The sequence below is a fragment of the Sorex fumeus genome, unplaced genomic scaffold (assembly GCF_029834395.1).
Source record: "Sorex fumeus unplaced genomic scaffold, SorFum_2.1 ptg000051l, whole genome shotgun sequence".
Classification (NCBI taxonomy): domain Eukaryota; kingdom Metazoa; phylum Chordata; class Mammalia; order Eulipotyphla; family Soricidae; genus Sorex; species Sorex fumeus.
The window spans coordinates 33,608,710-33,626,754 of NW_026606108.1; the positions used below are offsets into that span (position 1 = coordinate 33,608,710).

Consider the following 18,045-nt stretch of genomic DNA (forward strand, 5'->3'; position numbering starts at 1 on the left):
ACTGACCTGGAGGTCACTGGACAGATGCTGCTGTGTCCAGTTCCCTAGAGTCACTTGAGCACCGAGAGAGCACGTCATTGCCCAGAGCACTACAGAAATGGGAGGCTTCAAAGGGCCCAGCTCCATTTCCACAGTCTGTCCCAGCCACTTCCTCCTGGGGTCACACTCAGTCAAAACACGGGGCAACAAAAATTCAGCTAGACTCAAAACTCAGGACGGCCTCCTTGGGAGACACCTGGTCCTCAGAACACTTTCACCCTCCAGAACTTCTGCTGGGGAACAGGAACCTGCTTACAGCTAACCCCAAGAGAGTCATGTGACATGGAACTGGAGGAGGCTGGCACAGGTGAGCCAGCCAGAGAGAAAAGCAACACTTGGGTGGTTATGGCATCAGGCCTCCTTCCATCCACCTTCACGGCAGCAGCTATTCTGACCAGAACCTGAAATTGTCCCAGCTTCCTCAGACATCACTCAACAATTTATTTGGTGCATGTATGCGCGCATGCGTGCGTGCGGGTATGTGTGTGTGTGTGTGTGTATAGTGTTGATTATGCGTGTGTGTGAATGTAGTCTTGATTGTGTGTGTGTGTATGTAGTGTTGATTATGCGTGTGTGTGTATGTAGTGTTTTGTGTGTGTGTGTGTGTGTGTGTGTGTGGTGTTGATTACACCGGCTGCTCATACGCTACTCCTGACTCTATGCCCAGGAGTGAATGATCCCTGGCAGGGTTTCGGGGATCACATGCAGTGCTGGGAAAAGAACCAGGGTCATCCATGGGAAAGGCAAGTGTTGTATCTCTATCTGTTGTAGTCCCCCACCCCATCTAGAACAATTTCAAGGGATCTCGTAGGTAGCAGGTTACACAAACTATGTGGCTAGAGAAAGAGCCAGCATCTGCTCTCAAGCTTACACTCTGGGGCAAACTACGAGGGCTGTCCCCTGCACATGTTCGACAAGAGTTTTCGCGCTCACCCTTCACAGAGACAACAGGGAGGCGGGAAGGCCAGAAAAGCACAGTGATTAGCCTTCTTTTGCTATATTTCATTTCCAATGAACTTCAGTACCTAGCATAAGTGAAACCTGAAGTAGATTTTGGAAGCATCACTGGAATTCAAAGGAGGCATTCCATTGCTAAAATACAAAAGAGCGAGTTTTCTGTTTCGCTTCTTCCCAGACACAGTATAACCCCTCTTTCACCATCCAAACAAAAACCGCTACACCATCGCTAAAGAAAAACACACACCTGGGGTTGGTGAGCACAGAGGGAAGGCATATGTCCTGCTTGCAGCCAACCCATATTCGACCTCCAGCACCCCATGGTCCCCCAAGCATCACCAGGAATAGCCCTGGAAGCCCCCAATTACCAGAATGAATGGTCTTGGAGGCAACTGCACTCTTCCCAGAAGGGCCTGGTGGTCCCCACTTGTCCCCAGAGCAGTGTATGGCGGGCCCAAGCACTCAACTGTCAGGCCAGTTGGCCAAGAATCACTGGGACTGGCCCCAAACAACACCCCGGAGCAAAAATAAATGGAACACGCTTATAAAATCATGGATTTACTTTTGCCATTTATTTTTTAAAACCTTATTCAAAATATTAAATAATACAATTTCAGATATGAAAAAAATTACTGCAATAAAACAGTTCCGGTGCATTTCCATGTGCTTCCTCCTTCTGACTAGAAGAGTGAACCGTCCAACCCAGGGAAACGTTGGGTGGCCAGGCTTCTCCTGATCGACACGCCAGGCCCACTGGCCACCCATGTTTCGAAGTGGATGCTTGACATCTATGAGGGGTCAGACCTTCTAAAAAAGTTGAGAGACCACTCATCTCAACTAGCATTCAAATTACCATATTTACATACTGATCAAATTCTTTTAGGATAGAAAGATGGGTTACAATGACAAACAGTAAATAACTTCCAGTTTGTTTTAAAAAAAAAAGTACAAGGGAGAGAAAAAAAAAAAGAGTACACATATCCTTTACGTATACAAACACCTTCATTCAAGAATAATTTGAAAGTCCTAGATACAATATTACTTAAATGACAATAACCCCTAAGATTTATTCAAAATTATTATAAAATAATAAAGTGAACAAATCTCATGATTCTAATTCTGCCCCTTGCTTGACAGTTTGGTTGGACAAGCCTGTGCTATTGGACAAACCAATTGCTACCTAAAAGCAATTGAATGTGTAGCTATTATTTTGCCTCAATTTCTACCTCTAAATTGAATTCAGCAATCCAAATCAAAAACAGTTTCTCTTTGTATGCTGTGACACAGCCTGTGTCCACTGTAGATTTCAGACTCTATCTCCAGAATTTCTAAACACATTATTGTGTTACCCAAAATTGTAGTCAGGTTAACCAATGTCATTATGTTATTTTAGGTTTAAATTACCCAAAAAAAAAAAAAAAACCAATTTTCCTGAAAGGAAAAAACAAGTTACTTATATGCAAAGTATCATTATACATCCTTATACATTTCCATTTGGAAGCACAAAGAAATGTGTGGTTAAAAATAGTATCTGGATGGCAGAAAGAGAATCTGAATCAGCAGTACCAGATTTGTTAAAATTCAGTTAAAAGTTGGGATCTTTTAAAAGTAGCATTACTAATACTTCCAGAAGAAGTATAATAAAGAAATTTAAAACAATTAAAAAAAATTACAGGTAATGCTCGGCTCTACATTTTGGAAACCTGATTGAATTTAATTCTAAAAATGTAGATAAAAAATTATATACTCCTTGTTTGTGATATTTAATTTCCAAAGCACCAAGGCAAAATAAAGAGAGAACCACCTCTCATTAAGTACCAATTGCCCTTGGCATACATCTGTATGGTAACATATAAAAAGTCAAGCAAATAAAATTATATAATAAGCAAAATCAAATCACAGTGCTTTAAAAAATATAATCATTGGTGATCTTCAGAGAAGGCATTGCTTCATTAACATTCTGGTCTAAGCGATGATATTCCACTGTTTTGGAGCAAAGACTATCACGCCATTTTCTGCTTTGAACTAGAAGGAAAATCTGGAATAGAACAACAAAAGTTAGATAAGCAAAAGAGAAAAAATGGGTGGGGGAAGGAATGCTAAATATTTTTTTAAATACATGAAACATATCTCTTTTCTAAGTACCCAAATACAAAAGGCAAAATCAGCCACATAGGACTATTTGTCTTCCATCTTATAAACAATGATAAGCAGTGCTTCTCAAATTTCAATATATCTGTAGGAATACTTGTAAAAAACTGATTTCTAGGCTCAGTCTTTAAAGACGAGTTGACAGACGACGGTGGAGTGCAGGTAGCTACTATTTATCAAGTCCTTTATGTGTTTATGACAGAGATGGCCCAACACCACGAAAGAACAGCACTTACACTTCAAAATTTTGTACACCCACAAATATTTATAAAGCCAGCAACAGATCACTAACCCTCAGGTAACCAAAGTGTTTTTATTTTTGTTTTCTATCTCAGAGCAACAAATAAGATCCTCTATGGGTCCCAAGTATAATGGTTGGGGTACATGCATCGGTGGGACCTTTGCTTCCCTCAATCCTTGTTACATGAGCAAATTACCTGTACCAAAAGGAAAAACAGGACAAAACACCGATTCCCTAAAAAGCGCTAGGGCCAGAGTGCTAGTACGGGCGGTAGGGCACTTGCCTTGCATGAGGTTAATCCGGGTTCAAGCACCCTTTATGGTCCCCTGGGCCCTGCCAGGAGTAAGCCCTGAGCACTGCCAGGTATGGCCCCCAAACAAATAAAAATCTGAAAAGCCTTTTAAAATTATCCAATACAACCTTGATCATTTCTTGGGTGAGAAAATCAGCCCCCAAAGGAAAGATAAGAATAAAAGTATAGTAAGGTCAAGAATTGAGATCCTGGGGCCGGGGCAAGAGTACATACATCAGGGAGAGAGTTTGCCTTGCACATGGCTGGACTGGGTTCAAACCCCGGCTACCCATATAGTCTCCCAAGCACTACTGGGAGTGATTACTGAGTGTAGAACCAGGAATAACCCCTAAGCACTGCTGGGTGTGACCCCCCACCAAAAAAAAAAAAAAAACTGAGATGCTGGAGGCTAAAGTAATAGTAGAGCAGATTGGGCATTTGCCTTGCATGTGGATGATCTGGCATCCTATATGGTCCCCCAAGCACTGCCAAGAGTAATTCCTGAGTGCAGATCAGGAATAACCTCAGAGCATTGCTGGGTGTGACCCCAACCTCCACTCCGCCCAGAAAAAAATTGAGGTTCTAGACTGGAGAGAACTCAATAAGCTAAGCACCTGCTTTGCATACTGGAGGCCCAGCTTCGATCCCTGGCACCACTCTGGCCCCTTACCATTGCAGGTGTGGGCCCCAAAACACAACAAAAAGAAACAAAGAAGAGAGATCCTGACTGCTACAAACAAGGACCCTGCGGGAGTGCTCTCCCTAACATATCTGCAAGGCTGTGCACAGGGTCGCACCCCTCTCTTCAATCTCTAGTCCTCTTAGCCTCTCTGCCCCATGCAATCCAACAAGCTGATCCAGCAGAGAAACAGTCGCATCAACACTATTTCTGACCTACAAACTGGGAAACCAGGTGGACATTCAATAGGAAACCAACTAAACAAATTATGTAGCTATTAAATCACTATGCAGCTAGTAAGGGTTTTGGCTTTTGTTTTTGTATTTCAGTGCCAGGGATTAAACCCAAGGCCTCACACATGTGTGGCAAACACTCAACTGCTGACTCACATCTCTGGTTCTTAAACTGTTTAGAGAGCACCACCAGGAGAGACCCCGAGCAATGAGCCAGGAGTAGCCTGAGCACTGCTGGGGTGCACAAACACAACCACCTCCCCCCCCAAAGAAAAACCTCAAACTTACCTTTCTTTTATTGTGATAGGTGATATAAACAATAGCGATACAAAAAGCAAAAATAATAAGATGAAAAAAGAAATGGCTATCTTCCTCTTCTACGTTTGAAGATGGGGTCTTAAAAGATCTCACTGACTGTTCAATTTCCATGTAGCCCCTGTTCTCTTCCAAGGCCTCACTGGACTCATCATCCCGAGGGCTGGTGGGCCAGCCATAGTCGGGCTCTTCATAGTCTCCGTTGTCCAGAGTGTCCTTGGCTGTGGACGGAGAGCTGTTCAGCGTAAGAAAGTCCTCCTCCTCGATGCTAGGATCTTCATTGTTGTCAACTTCCTCCTGGAACAGAGATGTGCTGGGCGAGGGGTGTGGGGCGAGGGACGGCCTTCCACTTTTCTCTGTACTAGCTGGGACATGGAGAGTGGTGCTGGTTTGCGAAATGGGCTTGGTTTGGTTTTCATGTGTCGAAACATTCACGTTTGTAGGAGAAACTTCTGATCTGGGTATAGTTTTGTTGGATGAACTATTCTCTGCTAAAGCTAAAACAAATGAATGAAGAACATTAAATGAACATCTCCAACTTTCCAGCAAGCTAGAAAACATGTTTATATAAATTTTTCACTAATGTTTTCCTTTGGCTAATTCCTATAACTTTCTCTTGAGAATGAGTAAGTCTCAATCACCAGCAATCAGTTCTTAGTCAATTATTCATCAGCTAGCCATTGCCTGTGCCAGTCAATTGCTAATAACAAATTTAAAAGCATAGAGATGGGTTCACGTTGCCAAAATGGCAAGGTACTAAGCACTGCTGGGAGCAATCCCCAAGCACAGAGCAGAGAGTAGCCGCGAGCACACTGCAGTGGCATAAAAACAAAAAGGGTCTAAAAGACCTCATGTGTTATAAAGCTAACTGGCAAAAGCAAAGATAAAGATTCTGATTTTAGGTCACAGCAGCTTACCCAACCCATCTGGTTCATTTCGCAGAGGCTGGGGTTCAGGGGTCCTTGCTCAAGCCCCTCCCCATCCCCAGAACAGAAAAACAGGTGGCTGCTCCAAGCTCAGAGCTCCACTATTTGCTAAGGAATCTGGATCTAAATACTTTCCAAACACAAGTTTGAGAGAATACACAAGCTGCAGACAGCACTTCTAAGCAATGCTAGTACTGTTAGACAAATTATTTCTAAATTTATTATATAAGTCATATAGAATCTGATTATCCTTAAAAGGAAAGGATAACACAGAGACCTAAAATATTCAGTAATAATTTGGATAGAGGCCCCAAAAGGCTCAGCACCCCACCCACACCTGACTTCCTCCCACATATAAACAGCCCAGCTCCACGATTCATCTGAGAGATGCCAGTGCTGCGTGGTCCCCAGCAGACCCGGTCTCTGGGCTGAGGTCTCTGAAGCCCTCTGAGGATGGGAGTGGGCTGAGTTAGAAGGTCCAGCACCCCATTCACACCTGGTTTCCTCCAGCATATAAATGCCCCAGCTCCACAACTAATCTCGAAGAGATGCCAAGCTACTGAATCATCCCAGTTTTCCAGCTTCCGGAGTGTGTGGCCACATATGACATCTCCAAATTTCACAGTACTGACAGCCCAGTAGGAGCACAGCAAATGAGATGGGAAAGTTGCAGAGAATCCCACCAAGCTTAATAAGCAAAAATAATACAGAAGGCTCAGCTAGCACCTAATAGCTCGTGACCTTAGTAACACCATTGTGAGACATATGCTTGTTGTAACAAGCAATATAAATTATTTTGTGCCTACTAAGGGCTTGGGGGTGGGTAGGAAACTGGGAACATTGCCAAAGGAAAGATTGGTGTTAGAACATCGAATACCTGAAACAACTGAATGACAAATAACTTTTAAAAAATCATGATGTTTAAATAAAGTTTCAAAGATAAAAAATAAATACATAAAATGGTCCCCTGAGCCCCACTAGAAGTGATCCATCAGGAGTCCTGAGCAGTGCACTACCAGGTGTGCCCCGCCTACAACTTAAACTAAACTATGGTTGCATTGGTGTTAACAGTTTATAGCATTGATGTACAAAGTTACTACATTCCACCACCACCAAAGGCCTATGACCCTCCACTACTGTACTTCTGTTACCTTTGATCTGATCTTCATTTCCCCCACCCCTTCACGCACTGCTTATTAATAAGTTTTGTAACTCAAGGCCAGGGCTTTGTCATTGCTTGATCTGTCAATTCCCTTGTTTTTCTCTCTATATTCCAAAGGTGACTGAGATCACTCAGTATTTGTTCTCCCTCCAACTCTTGGCTTAACAAGATGCCCTCCAGTTACATCCACGTTGCAGTGAACTACAAGCCTTCATCTCTTTCTTACAATGGAGAATATTCCTTTTTGTGCACTACCATCACTTCTTTCCTGTGCATGTGTCATTGAATGTTTGGGTTGTTTCCACATCCTGGTTATTGTACTAAGCACTGCAATGAACATAGGTGTTCATCTATTTTCAAATTAATGCTTTTGTGTTTTGGAGGTAGGTGCCAAGCTGTGGAATCACTGGGCCATACGGGAGTTCTATTCTTACTTTTCTGAGTACTCTCCATGCTAGTTTCTGTAGAGGCTGAACCAGAGAACATTCCTACCAACAGTGGATACAGGTTCCTTTACCATCACATCCTCACCAACACTAGCTATTCAGTTTTTTGATATGTATGTCATTCTCACTGATGTGATACAATATCTCACTGTTTTGGTTTGCATTTCATACGTCAACAGGTCATTAACAGGAATTTTTTCCTTTTTTTTTTTTTTGTCTTTTTTGGTAACAGTCGGTGATGCTCAGGGCTTACTCCTGGCAGTGCTGGGGGCGAGGGGGTGGCGGGGGGAGACACAGGACTACATGGCATGTCGGGGATTGAACCTGGGTCAGCTGCATGCAAAGCAAAAAGCCCTCCCAGCTGTACTATTGCTCTGGCCCCAATAGGAATTTCTTAAAACAATTTTTATAATGATCACCTTAATCTAATTATGACTCAGCCATTTGCAAATCATTTGTTCTTTGATATATTTAATTTTCCTGCCAAAGTGTGGGAAAATAAACTTTAAATACATTTTACTTAAAATTTTAAATAAAAATTCTAAAACCTGTGAGCCAACTAACCAACCTTGACTTTTTAAAAGGAATTTTTCTGGACTGGAAGGATAGTATACAAGTTACGGCTCTTGTTCTGCATGGGACCAATCCCGTCTGATCCCACATATGGTCCCCCACAAGCACTGCCAAAAGAGATCCCTAAGTACAGAGACAGGAGCAGCTCCTACACATTGGTGAGTGTAGCCCAAAAACCCAAAATATAAAAATGAAAGATTTTCCATACCTGAGTTTCCAAGTTTATTTTACACATTTACCCAATAATTGTCACAATCTGCTTTTTTTAGTCCAAAAACTGATTTATAATCTTTCATCTCATAATTTAGACCAATTAGTAAATGACTTTGTTTGGTTTTATGTTTTTTGGGCCACACTAGGCTATGCTCAGGACTTACTCCTGTATCTGCTGCACTTAGGAATCACTCCTGATGGTGCTCAGGGGACCATATGTGATGCTGGGGATCAAACCCGGGTTGGTCACATGCAAGGCAAGCACTAACCAGCGCTGCACTATCACCCTGGCAAACAGTGAATAATTTTTTAAGTAACACTGGACCAATTTTTTTTTAAAGCTTCACATGGTCACAACCTCCATTTTCTGCCCAAAAAAAAAAAAAAATCACATGGTGAAATCAGCCTGACAGAAGCACAGAGTGCTATAATTTGTCTCCTCCTCATAGCCCTCCAAGTTCACTTCAGTCATCTGCAGTCCCTCTTTCACCCCACGCTTCCTAAGAAGCCCAGCATGCCCTCAGACACGCTCCTAGCATCTCTTCTCATGAGCTGCACTTTGCCTCAAATAATGACAGCGCTGACCCACTGAACTTCATCCACTGACCCTTGCGTTGTGGTCACCAGTTCTCAATGACTTTCGTTTCTGGCTCTAAAAGTCATTCTAATTTTAGGGTACTCCTATTTCGATTTCAAAACTCTTACCCTTCTCTCTTCTGGTGAGCTAGCCCTCCCCCTTACCTGAATCACTCCTTCCCATGACCATTACCTACCATCACAATCTTCCACAATTGTATGCATCTCACTTGCGGACATGACCACATCCTTTAGATTCATTCACTAGAATTCTGAATCCATCAGGACCCACAATTCTGAATTCCTACCACCTTATCAGGCCCTCTAGGCACTACCCCAACATGCCCAATATACTTTCTTCCCTCTTTACCAAGATTCTATTCTCTGAGCAGCCATTATCCTTCCCTTACATACAATTTCCTTTCCCTTTCTTCATTTTGTTCAACTTATTTAATCAGGCGATATCCCACATTAATCTGCCTGACTAATCCCAATCGCTACCAAGTAACTCGGAGAGCCCGGCAAGCTACCGAGAGTATCTCGCCTGCATGGCAGAGCCTGGCAAGCTCCCCGTGACGTATTCGATATGCCAAACACAGTAACAACAAAGTCTCCAATGGAGACGTTACTGGGCCCGCTCGAGCAAAACTAAGCATAGATGAAAATATACATACACCCAGATCCTCAATATTCCAGTAGGCAGGGGTCACACCCACCAACTGGCCCCCTGGCGCCATGAAATCCCATCAACGGCCAAGACCCAGAGACTATAAAAACCCAGCTCCTGGAAGAGAACAGCGCAGAGTCTCCTGCCCCCGCACCTGGCTATCCTCGTTGGTGCCCCTTGGAGGGGAGCGGGTTGAGTTTCCCTCCCCGCCCCGACCAGGGCTCCGGCAGCCAAAGACCTCCAGAACCAGCCACCACCATGCTGAGACCACTCTCCACACACATGAAGGTACCGGCAGAGGAACAACGGCATGCGGGTCCCGCGGCTGAGATCTCCAAGCCTGCTCAGATGGGGGCTGAGCATCCTCCACCCAGATCCTCCATATTCCAGTAGGCAGGGGTCACACCCACCAACTGGCCCCCTGACACCGTGTAATCCCATCAACGGCCAAGACCCAGAGATTATAAAAACCCAGCTCCTGGAAGCGTGCAGCCGCTTTTGCAACCGTGCAACATCTTATTATCTCATTCTTACTTTGGACAAATCGGCAGGCTACTGAATGCAACCTGCCCACATGGCAGAGTCTGGCAAACTCCCTGTGGCATACACAATATGCCAAATACCAATAACAATGATGGGTATCATTCTCCTAACTCTAAAAGAGCCTTTAATATGGCACTTTTTAAAAAAAAATCTCAGGGCTAGGACGAGGGACACGTTACTGGGACCTGCTCGAGGCAATCGACGAACAACAGGATGGTCGTGATCGTGATACATACAATTGCCAGTATTTTTATTTCATTTTAGAATTAATGTGGAAAATAAATTGTGTATGCAATGCTATTAGAAATGCTACTGTACTTTTCTAGTCCATTCTAATGCCTTCTCCCTTAGTAGACCATTCACATTTCCTTCATTCCCAGACTTCTAACACTTTTTCTGTTGTCCTCATTTTCAAACTACAGTGCCATTTCCTAATAACTCTGAAGTAAAAGTAAAGAAAGAAAACCATCAGAAGAGAACTTCCATGAAACGCCAAAAACTCTAGGCTCATAAATTCATCTGCCCTTTTGACCATCCCTCTTCGCAGTTTGACAGTCAAACAAATACTTTCAAAATTCTTCTCCTGGATAAAACATACTCATCCCTAGTCTTCCCATTAATACCAATGGAAAACTCTGAGCGTGTGTGCGCATGCGCGCGCGCACACACACACACACACACACACACACACACACACACACCACACATACACACACATATATAAGATGACCTAAGACTCTGAAAGGTGAAGAGAATGGGCAGAGAGCAGTCAGAAAGCCCAGACCTCATGTATTCTAGACCAGGAGCTGAAGAAGCCAGTTACCTGGAAACAGCAAAGGTTAAGGACAAAGAGTTCGTGAAGCTTGCCCTCTGAGTCAAACAATCAGAAGCAGCCTACTAAGAAATAAAACTTTTTTTTTTTTTTTGCTTTTTGGGTCACACCCAGCAATGCTCAGGAGTTACTCCTGGCTTTGCACTCAGGAATCACTCCTGGCGGTGCTCTGGGGACCATATGGGATGCTGGGAATCGAACTCAGGTCGGCCGCGTGCAAGACAAACCCCCTACCCGCTGTGCTATTGCTCCAGCCCCAAAATAAAACTTTTTGACCATGATTTGTCTCCTACAGGCAAAAGAAGAAACACACACACACACACACGCACACACACACACACACACACACTGTGTTGCCCTTCACGTCAGTGCCAGCAAAGGTCACGCAGGATTTCAGCTCTCCACCCTTGGCCTATGGCACAGTCAGAGAAGGCCTCGTGGATAGTCAAACTTTAACCAGAAGCCTGGCAGTAATAAAACCTTTTCTACCACAGTGTCACATGGTGTCAGTGCTGGCCAGGACGGAAGCCAGAGCTCCCAGCGCCACACACAACTAACAAGAAGAGGTCAGAAACCAAGAGAAATCAAGTGGCCATGCTACATTTCTAACCTCACCTGGCGGGAATGTGCAGCAAGCACCCCTGCCCCACCGAGCAGTGGCATAAAGGGTAACTGAAGGAGAACTTTCAAAAAAATCAATCATAAACACACAAACTGGAGGGAGTACAGAAGGTAAGCTCTAGGGGACCATATGGGGTCCTAGGGAGTAAATATGGGCCAACCATATGCAAGGCAAACAAACATCTTACCCACTGTACTATCTCTCCAGCCCCCAAAACTGAAATCTTAACTTTAAATCCGCCCCACCCAGTCCCGCAGAAATCCAGGCTGAGATGGTTTGATTGGAGAATTTTACAGAAGGTTTGAAGCAGTCAGACTTTTCTGCGGGGGGTGGATCAAGATAAGCAATGTGGTATCTGGACACATCTATGGCCCAGAATTAGCATCACAACTTCTTTCAGAAAAAAAAAGAGAACAAGTCTCAATTCATTGTATGAAGTTGATTTTTACTATCCTGAAAATAAAATCAAAGATGAGGTCAGAGTGATAGCTCAGTGGGTAGGGTGCTTGCCTTGCACATGGTTGATCCAAGGCCATTCCCAGCACTCAAACAGTCTACCAAAAACTGCCAGGAGTGAACCCTGAGCACAGAGCCAGCAGATTAGCCCTAAACACTGCCAGGTGTGGCCCAAAAACCAAAATGAAACAAATAAAAAAAATACCCAAAGACACTACAAAATAAGAAAACTACAGTGACTAATTATTACCCATGAACACAGATACAAAGATTCTACACAAAACATTAGCAAGGACAGGTAGTTCAGGGGGTAGGGTGCTTGCACAAGGCCAAGTCAGGTTGGATCCCCGGCATCCCATATGGTGCCCAAGTTCCATCAAGAGTGATTCCTGAGTGCAGAGCCAGGAGTAAGTCCTAAGCATCATGGGTATGGCCCAAAAACAAACAAACCATTAGCAAGTAGAAATCAGCAGTATATAAAAAGAATGCATTGTAGCACTGTCATCCCGTTGTTCATCAATTTGCTCATGTGGGCACCAGTAACGTCTCCACAGTGAGACTTCCTGTTATTGTTTTTGGCATACAGAATACGCCACGGGGAGCTTGCCAGGCTCTGCTGTGCGGGCAGGATACTCTACGAAGTTTGCCGGGTTCTCTGAGAGGGATGGAAGAATCAACCTGGGTCTACCACGTGCAAGGAAATGCCTTACCCACTGTACTATTGCTCCAGCCCATAAAAAGAATGATATTCCAAGAATAGTAAGGTTTGTTCCAGGGATACAGGACAGGTCTAATATTTTAAAAATCAATCTAATTAATCTACCATATTACCATAAAATCCCAACCTAAGTCCTATACCTAATAAAAATTTACCACAAATTTAAATGTAAAATGTCTAACTATGAAACTTTTAGAAAATGACACAAAAGTAAATGTTTAGAATCTAGAAGAAGGAAACCTCTGCCTCTGCACTCAGGAATCACTTCCTGTGGTGTTTGAGGAACCATATGGGGTGTCAAGAATTTGGCAGGAATCAAGGTTGGCCATTGGTCTGGGTTGGCCATGTCCAAGAGAAGCACCCTACCCACCCACTGTACTATCTCTCCAGGCCTTAGGCAACAAATTCTTAAACACCGTAACCAAAATTCTTAAACACCATAACCAAAATACATAAAAGAAAAATCTCAGTAATTGGATCTCATCAATTGAAAAAAACCTTCTGCTCCAAGAAAGACTCTTCTCTAAGATGCCTTACAAACAGCTCACAGGGGTTCACTCCCTGATAGCATATAAGATGCCCGAAGCACTGCCAGGAGTGACTCCTGGACACAGATCCAGGAGCAAGCCTGAGCAGCACTAGGTAGACTCTGAAACCCTCCCTCCTCTGCCCTACTCCTCATCTCAAACCACCAAAACAAACAAGCAAAAAAATTACAGTCAGGCTAGTATATGGCTCAACCTGTAGAGGACAGGCTTAGCCTTGGAGGGCCTGAATTCTCTCCCCAGCACCACACGGACCCCAGAGAAACCCCAGGCCCACACAACCCAGACATGCATTGCCAGGAATAGCATCAATAGCATTTTTTTTATAGTGGCCACTATAAAAAAAAATGTTAAATATGTTAAAATCCAGGTGATCATTTGGGAGCAATAGGATGGCAAATGTAGAAAGTAGCTCCTTTTTTTTGTTTTGTTTTGTTTTGGGGGCCAGTGTGCTCAGGGCTGACTCCTGGCTCTGCATTCAGGGGCCCCTCCTGGCAGTCTCAAGCATCTTAGGGGAAGCCAGGAATTGAACATAGGGCCCATGCAAGGCAAGCACCCTACCCACTGTACTATCTCTCTGGCAAAACTTGGTCATAGACGATCCAAAATAATGCTTATATTTTTATTATCAAGATAGAAACTTAAAAGTTATTGGGGCTGGAGCTATCACAGAGCAGGTAGGGCACTTGACTTGCATGCAGCTGACCTGGGTTTGATCTCCAGCCCCCCATACAGTCCCCCAAGCACCACCAGGAGAAATTCCTGAGTGCAGAGCCAGGAGTGAGCCCTGAGTATTGCCAGCTGCCGCCTGAAAAACCAAAAAACAAACAAAAATTCTCAGAGTGCCAAGAATTTACTCAAACACTAAAATTTTAATAAACCTAATACAAAGCATGTTTTACAAGTCTGATGAGGTAACTTTCCATCTGATGAGGTAACTTTCTACCTGATGAGGTAATTTTCTATAATTATTTGAAGTTTGGAATTAAACATAACCTAGACTTTTAAAAAAAATGTGTTTGTTTTTTGGTTGGGTTTGCTTGTTTGCTTGCTTGTTTGGGTTTTTTGGGGGGGTTTTGTTTCTTTTTTTGGGTGCTTCTTTTGGTTTGGGAGTTTTTGGTTTGTTTTGTTTTTTGGAGCACAGAACTTACTGCTGACTCTGGATTCTATCATTCCTGGCAAGGCTCTGGGGACCATGTCAGAGATGGATCCAAGGTCCACCACATGCAAGGCAAGTACCCTACCCATTGTACTCTCTCTCCAAACCCTGGATTTATATCTTTTATTATAAAAAGTTACTTTGAGGGGCTGGAGCACAGCGGGTAGGGCATTTGCCTTGCACGCAGCTGACCCGGGTTTGATTCCCAGCATCCCAAATGGTCCCCTGAGCACCGCCTGGGGTGATTCCTGAGTGCAGAACCAGGAGTAACCCATGTGCATAGCCAGGTGTGACCCCCCAAAAAAGAAAAAAAAGTTACTTTGATATCATTCTACCATGGGCTTACAAAAGAAAAGTTATAGGACAGGATGAGTTATAGCTCGAGTGTTGAAATGGATGCTTTGCATACAGCAGTTCTGGATCTTTCCCTGGCACCACATGATCCCTCAGCACCTCCAGGAGTGACTCCCGAGCACATGCAGGGAGAGTGAGCAGAGCCAGCTGTGGCCCAAAACCCCCCAAAAGCCATTTACGTTAACCCCAGAGGAGCTGGAAAGACGGCACAGCAGGGAAAGTGCTTGGCTTTCACACAGCTGACCTGGGGTCAATCCCTGGCAGCCCATATGTTTCCCCAGCCCACCAGGAGCAATCCCTGAGCGCAGAGCCAGAAAACAGCCCCGAGCACCAACAGCTGTGCCCTCACCACCCCAAAAAAAAACAAATAATAAAAATTTAAGAATTAGTACCCCATATTTCACACTATATTGCAATGTATCTGCTTTGCTATTGAAAACACATATGCTAGTTTTAGTTTAGGTTCTTTTCTGTAGGGAGTAAATTTGTAAATATTAGTAAATTTGGGATATTTAAAATATATAAAATCTTAATTTAAAAAATAGATTTTATAAATAAATCTTCTAGATAATACAGTAATTCCACTCTCAGGTAACTATCAAAAAAAAAAAAACCCAGAAAACACTAGTTTGAAAAGAAAGTATACCCCCACATCCCCCTTTACTGAAGCATTGTGCTTAACTACATTATGCTTAACTAAATAAGTCAAAAAAAAAGCAGAAAAATATCTGATAATCTCACTCACATAACTATAACTCACTGTAACTCATCCTGGGACTTTTTTTTTTTAAAGGGAGAACCAATAGCGTCCAACGGAAACACACCCTTGGACTCTGACCTGGCAGAGATGAGGTGGAGACGGGACAGGGAATGAGAACAGACGCTGTGTGAAATGTTCCCCCAAAACATATACATCACCCTAATTTTTAAAAAGTATGACTAGTGGTGGTTGGAGCAATAGAACAGCAGGTAGGGCGCTTACTCTGTGCGTGGCCAACCTGGGTTCGATCCCCAGCATCCCATATGGTCCTCATGCAATGCCAGGAGTGATTCCGGAATGCAGAGCCAGGAGTATGTGCTCCACCCACCTAACCCCCCCCCCCCGCCCCCCGCAAAAAAAGATTTAAAAGTCTAACTGGTGGGGGCTGGAGATATAGTACAGAAGGTTGGTAGCTTGCCTTGCACACTGGGTTTTTTTTTTTTTTTTGGCTTTTTGGGTCACACCTAGTAATGCACAGGGGTTACTCCTGGCTCGGCATTCAGGAATTACTCCTGGCAGTGCTCAGGAGATCATATGGGATGCTGGGGATCGAACCCAGGTCGGCCTTGTGCTAGGCAAACGCTGTACTATCACTCCAGCCTGCCAGGTTCAATCCCTATCATCCCAAACGGTCCCTAAAGCACCAGCAGGATTAATTTCTGAATGCAGAGCCAAGAGTAAACTGAACATAGCAGTGTGTGGCACCAAAACAAAACAAAACAAAACAAAAAAAGTATAACTGGTGCTACATGTAATGGGCTCTTAACAAATCATAGGGATAGGTAGGGTCTACATTCCCTTTTACCTACCGAGTCCCTTTCAGAAAAGTTTTGCAATCATCTCCCGTGTGTGTGTGTGTGTGTGTGTGTGTGTGTGTGTGTGTGTTTCTGAAACTGCACTTGCCAGTTATCTACTCCCCAAGCCCTCTCTCTTCAGCCTCTCTTCAGAGTACCAAGATGTGTTTCTCCTGCATCAGTCAGGGAAAAATTTCAATGCATTTTACTACAGGCATAAAGGCCTAAGGGGACTGGGCAGAGGTGCTTTCTCCACAGCTCTGCAAGCACTCCTGCAGGGGCTGTAACTAGACGGCCCCAACCTACAAAGGAACACTATCCCATTCACACTGGTTTTCACTCAAAACCTCCAGAAAAGATTAGGGAGTTTGGGGGGAAGGGGGAAGGGATTGTGTCTTAGCCTGAAGGGAAAAATAGATAAAGAAAGAAAGAAAAGAAACTACTTCCAAAGAACTGCATTTTAACTCCTTAAATCTCGAGCCCTGAAGGGCTGAACTCCTCCTTGCTCAAGAATTAATGCCTCGTGCCTTGATCCGGTTACCTTTCCGGATGAAGCAAGCATCCATCCAGCACACGAATTACAATGGAGAGAGAGACAGACACACACGACACAGAGAGCGAGAGAGCGAGAGAGAGAGAGAGAGAGAGAGAGAGAGAGAGAGAGAGAGAGAGAGAGAGAGGTGGAGGGAGCGGGGGAGAGAGAGACAGAGAGAGACCCCTATTGACTACGAAGACCGCGCACTGGAACCCAGAGAGAGGTAACAGTGTTAACAGAGCATCTCTTGGTCCCCTAAACCGTCTCTTCGCACACCTCCCAGGACCCTGGCACCCCTCTACCTTGCAGATGATGCCAGGTGTGCACCAGTTCCCCAAGGCTGGGCTTTCCACACCGCATCAGCGCCGCCCGGCCTTCCCCCGGCCCCACTTGGTCCCCATCACTGACCAAGCCCCATCCTCCGGGTCTGCAGGGGTTGGGGAGGGAGGTGCCGCTCCTCGGGACTCTCTGGACCACCCCCATCTCCCGAACCTGGGCCGTCTCCTTGACCAGTGTCTCCCAGACTCTTCTAATTCCCCCACCCCGGCTCCAGGAATTTTGGAAATCCCGCCGCCGCTCCCATCTTTGCTCCCATCTACACAGCCCACTCCTCCTCCTCCCCGCCCAGTCACACCCCAGGCGCCCCCAGCGCCACTCCCCGGGCGTCCTGGAGACCCCCCCATTGCTGCCCAGCGCTGCCCAGCCGTTGCCCGCGGCCCGGCCCGCGTCCTCCCCGGCGCCCGCGCCGCCGCCCGCCGCGCCCCGCTTTACCGCTGGCCACGGTGGCGGATGCCAGCAGGAGCGCCAGGACCAGCGGCCGCGCCAGCGTCGCGGGAGTCTGCACGGCCGGTCCGAGAGGCAGGTGGGCTCGCACCGCCACCCTCATCCTGCCCAGAGCGGCCGCGGCCATAACGGACTCGCCCGGGAGCCTGCGCCGTTGCTAGGCTCTGCGTCGTGACGTCAGCCTGCGTGGGGCCCCGCGGGCCCGGCGTGATGACGTCACGGCGCGCGTCCGGAGCGCGACTCTGGAGGAGGAAGGGTCGGGGGAGGATGGCGGTCCGCTGGCGCTTCCTCCGCAGTTTTGGCTGCGGGGCCCAGTATGGAGCCTTTGCGGGCAGCCTGGGGGGCTAGTTAAGCTCCTGACGCAGCTGAAAAAGTGCTTTTAAAAAGCCTTTCTCAGTCCAGGATAGTCCAGTGGGGCCACAGGTGAAAACGGAATGCGTGGGGGACCGGTAGGACAGTGCGACGGGGATTTCG

The 18,045-nt window shown here is 45.3% G+C and overlaps 1 protein-coding gene across 1 annotated transcript; it reads right to left on the reverse strand.

Annotated features, from left to right (window-relative positions):
- Positions 1-1,546: 1,546 nt before the first annotated feature.
- CUNH5orf15 (chromosome unknown C5orf15 homolog) lies at positions 1,547-17,734 on the reverse strand. Its single transcript, XM_056124398.1, has 3 exons — positions 17,560-17,734; positions 4,881-5,404; positions 1,547-3,034 (listed from the first exon to the last, which is right to left on the reverse strand). Exons 1-3 carry the CDS (start codon positions 17,696-17,698, stop codon positions 2,903-2,905), a joined length of 795 nt encoding a protein of 264 aa, XP_055980373.1. The 5' UTR covers positions 17,699-17,734; the 3' UTR covers positions 1,547-2,902.
- Between the last annotated feature and the right edge of the window lie 311 nt (positions 17,735-18,045).

Excerpts from the sequence above, each read along its gene's own strand:
- CUNH5orf15 (XM_056124398.1), bottom strand. The coding sequence starts at position 17,698 with ATGGCCGCGGCCGCTCTGGGCAGGATGAGGGTGGCGGTGCGAGCCCAC. Across the intron at positions 5,405-17,559 it reads ATCCGCCACCGTGGCCAGCG|CTTTAGCAGAGAATAGTTCA; the intron begins GTAAAGCGGGGC and ends CATTTGTTTTAG. Across the intron at positions 3,035-4,880 it reads CCTATCACAATAAAAGAAAG|ATTTTCCTTCTAGTTCAAAG; the intron begins GTAAGTTTGAGG and ends GTTCTATTCCAG.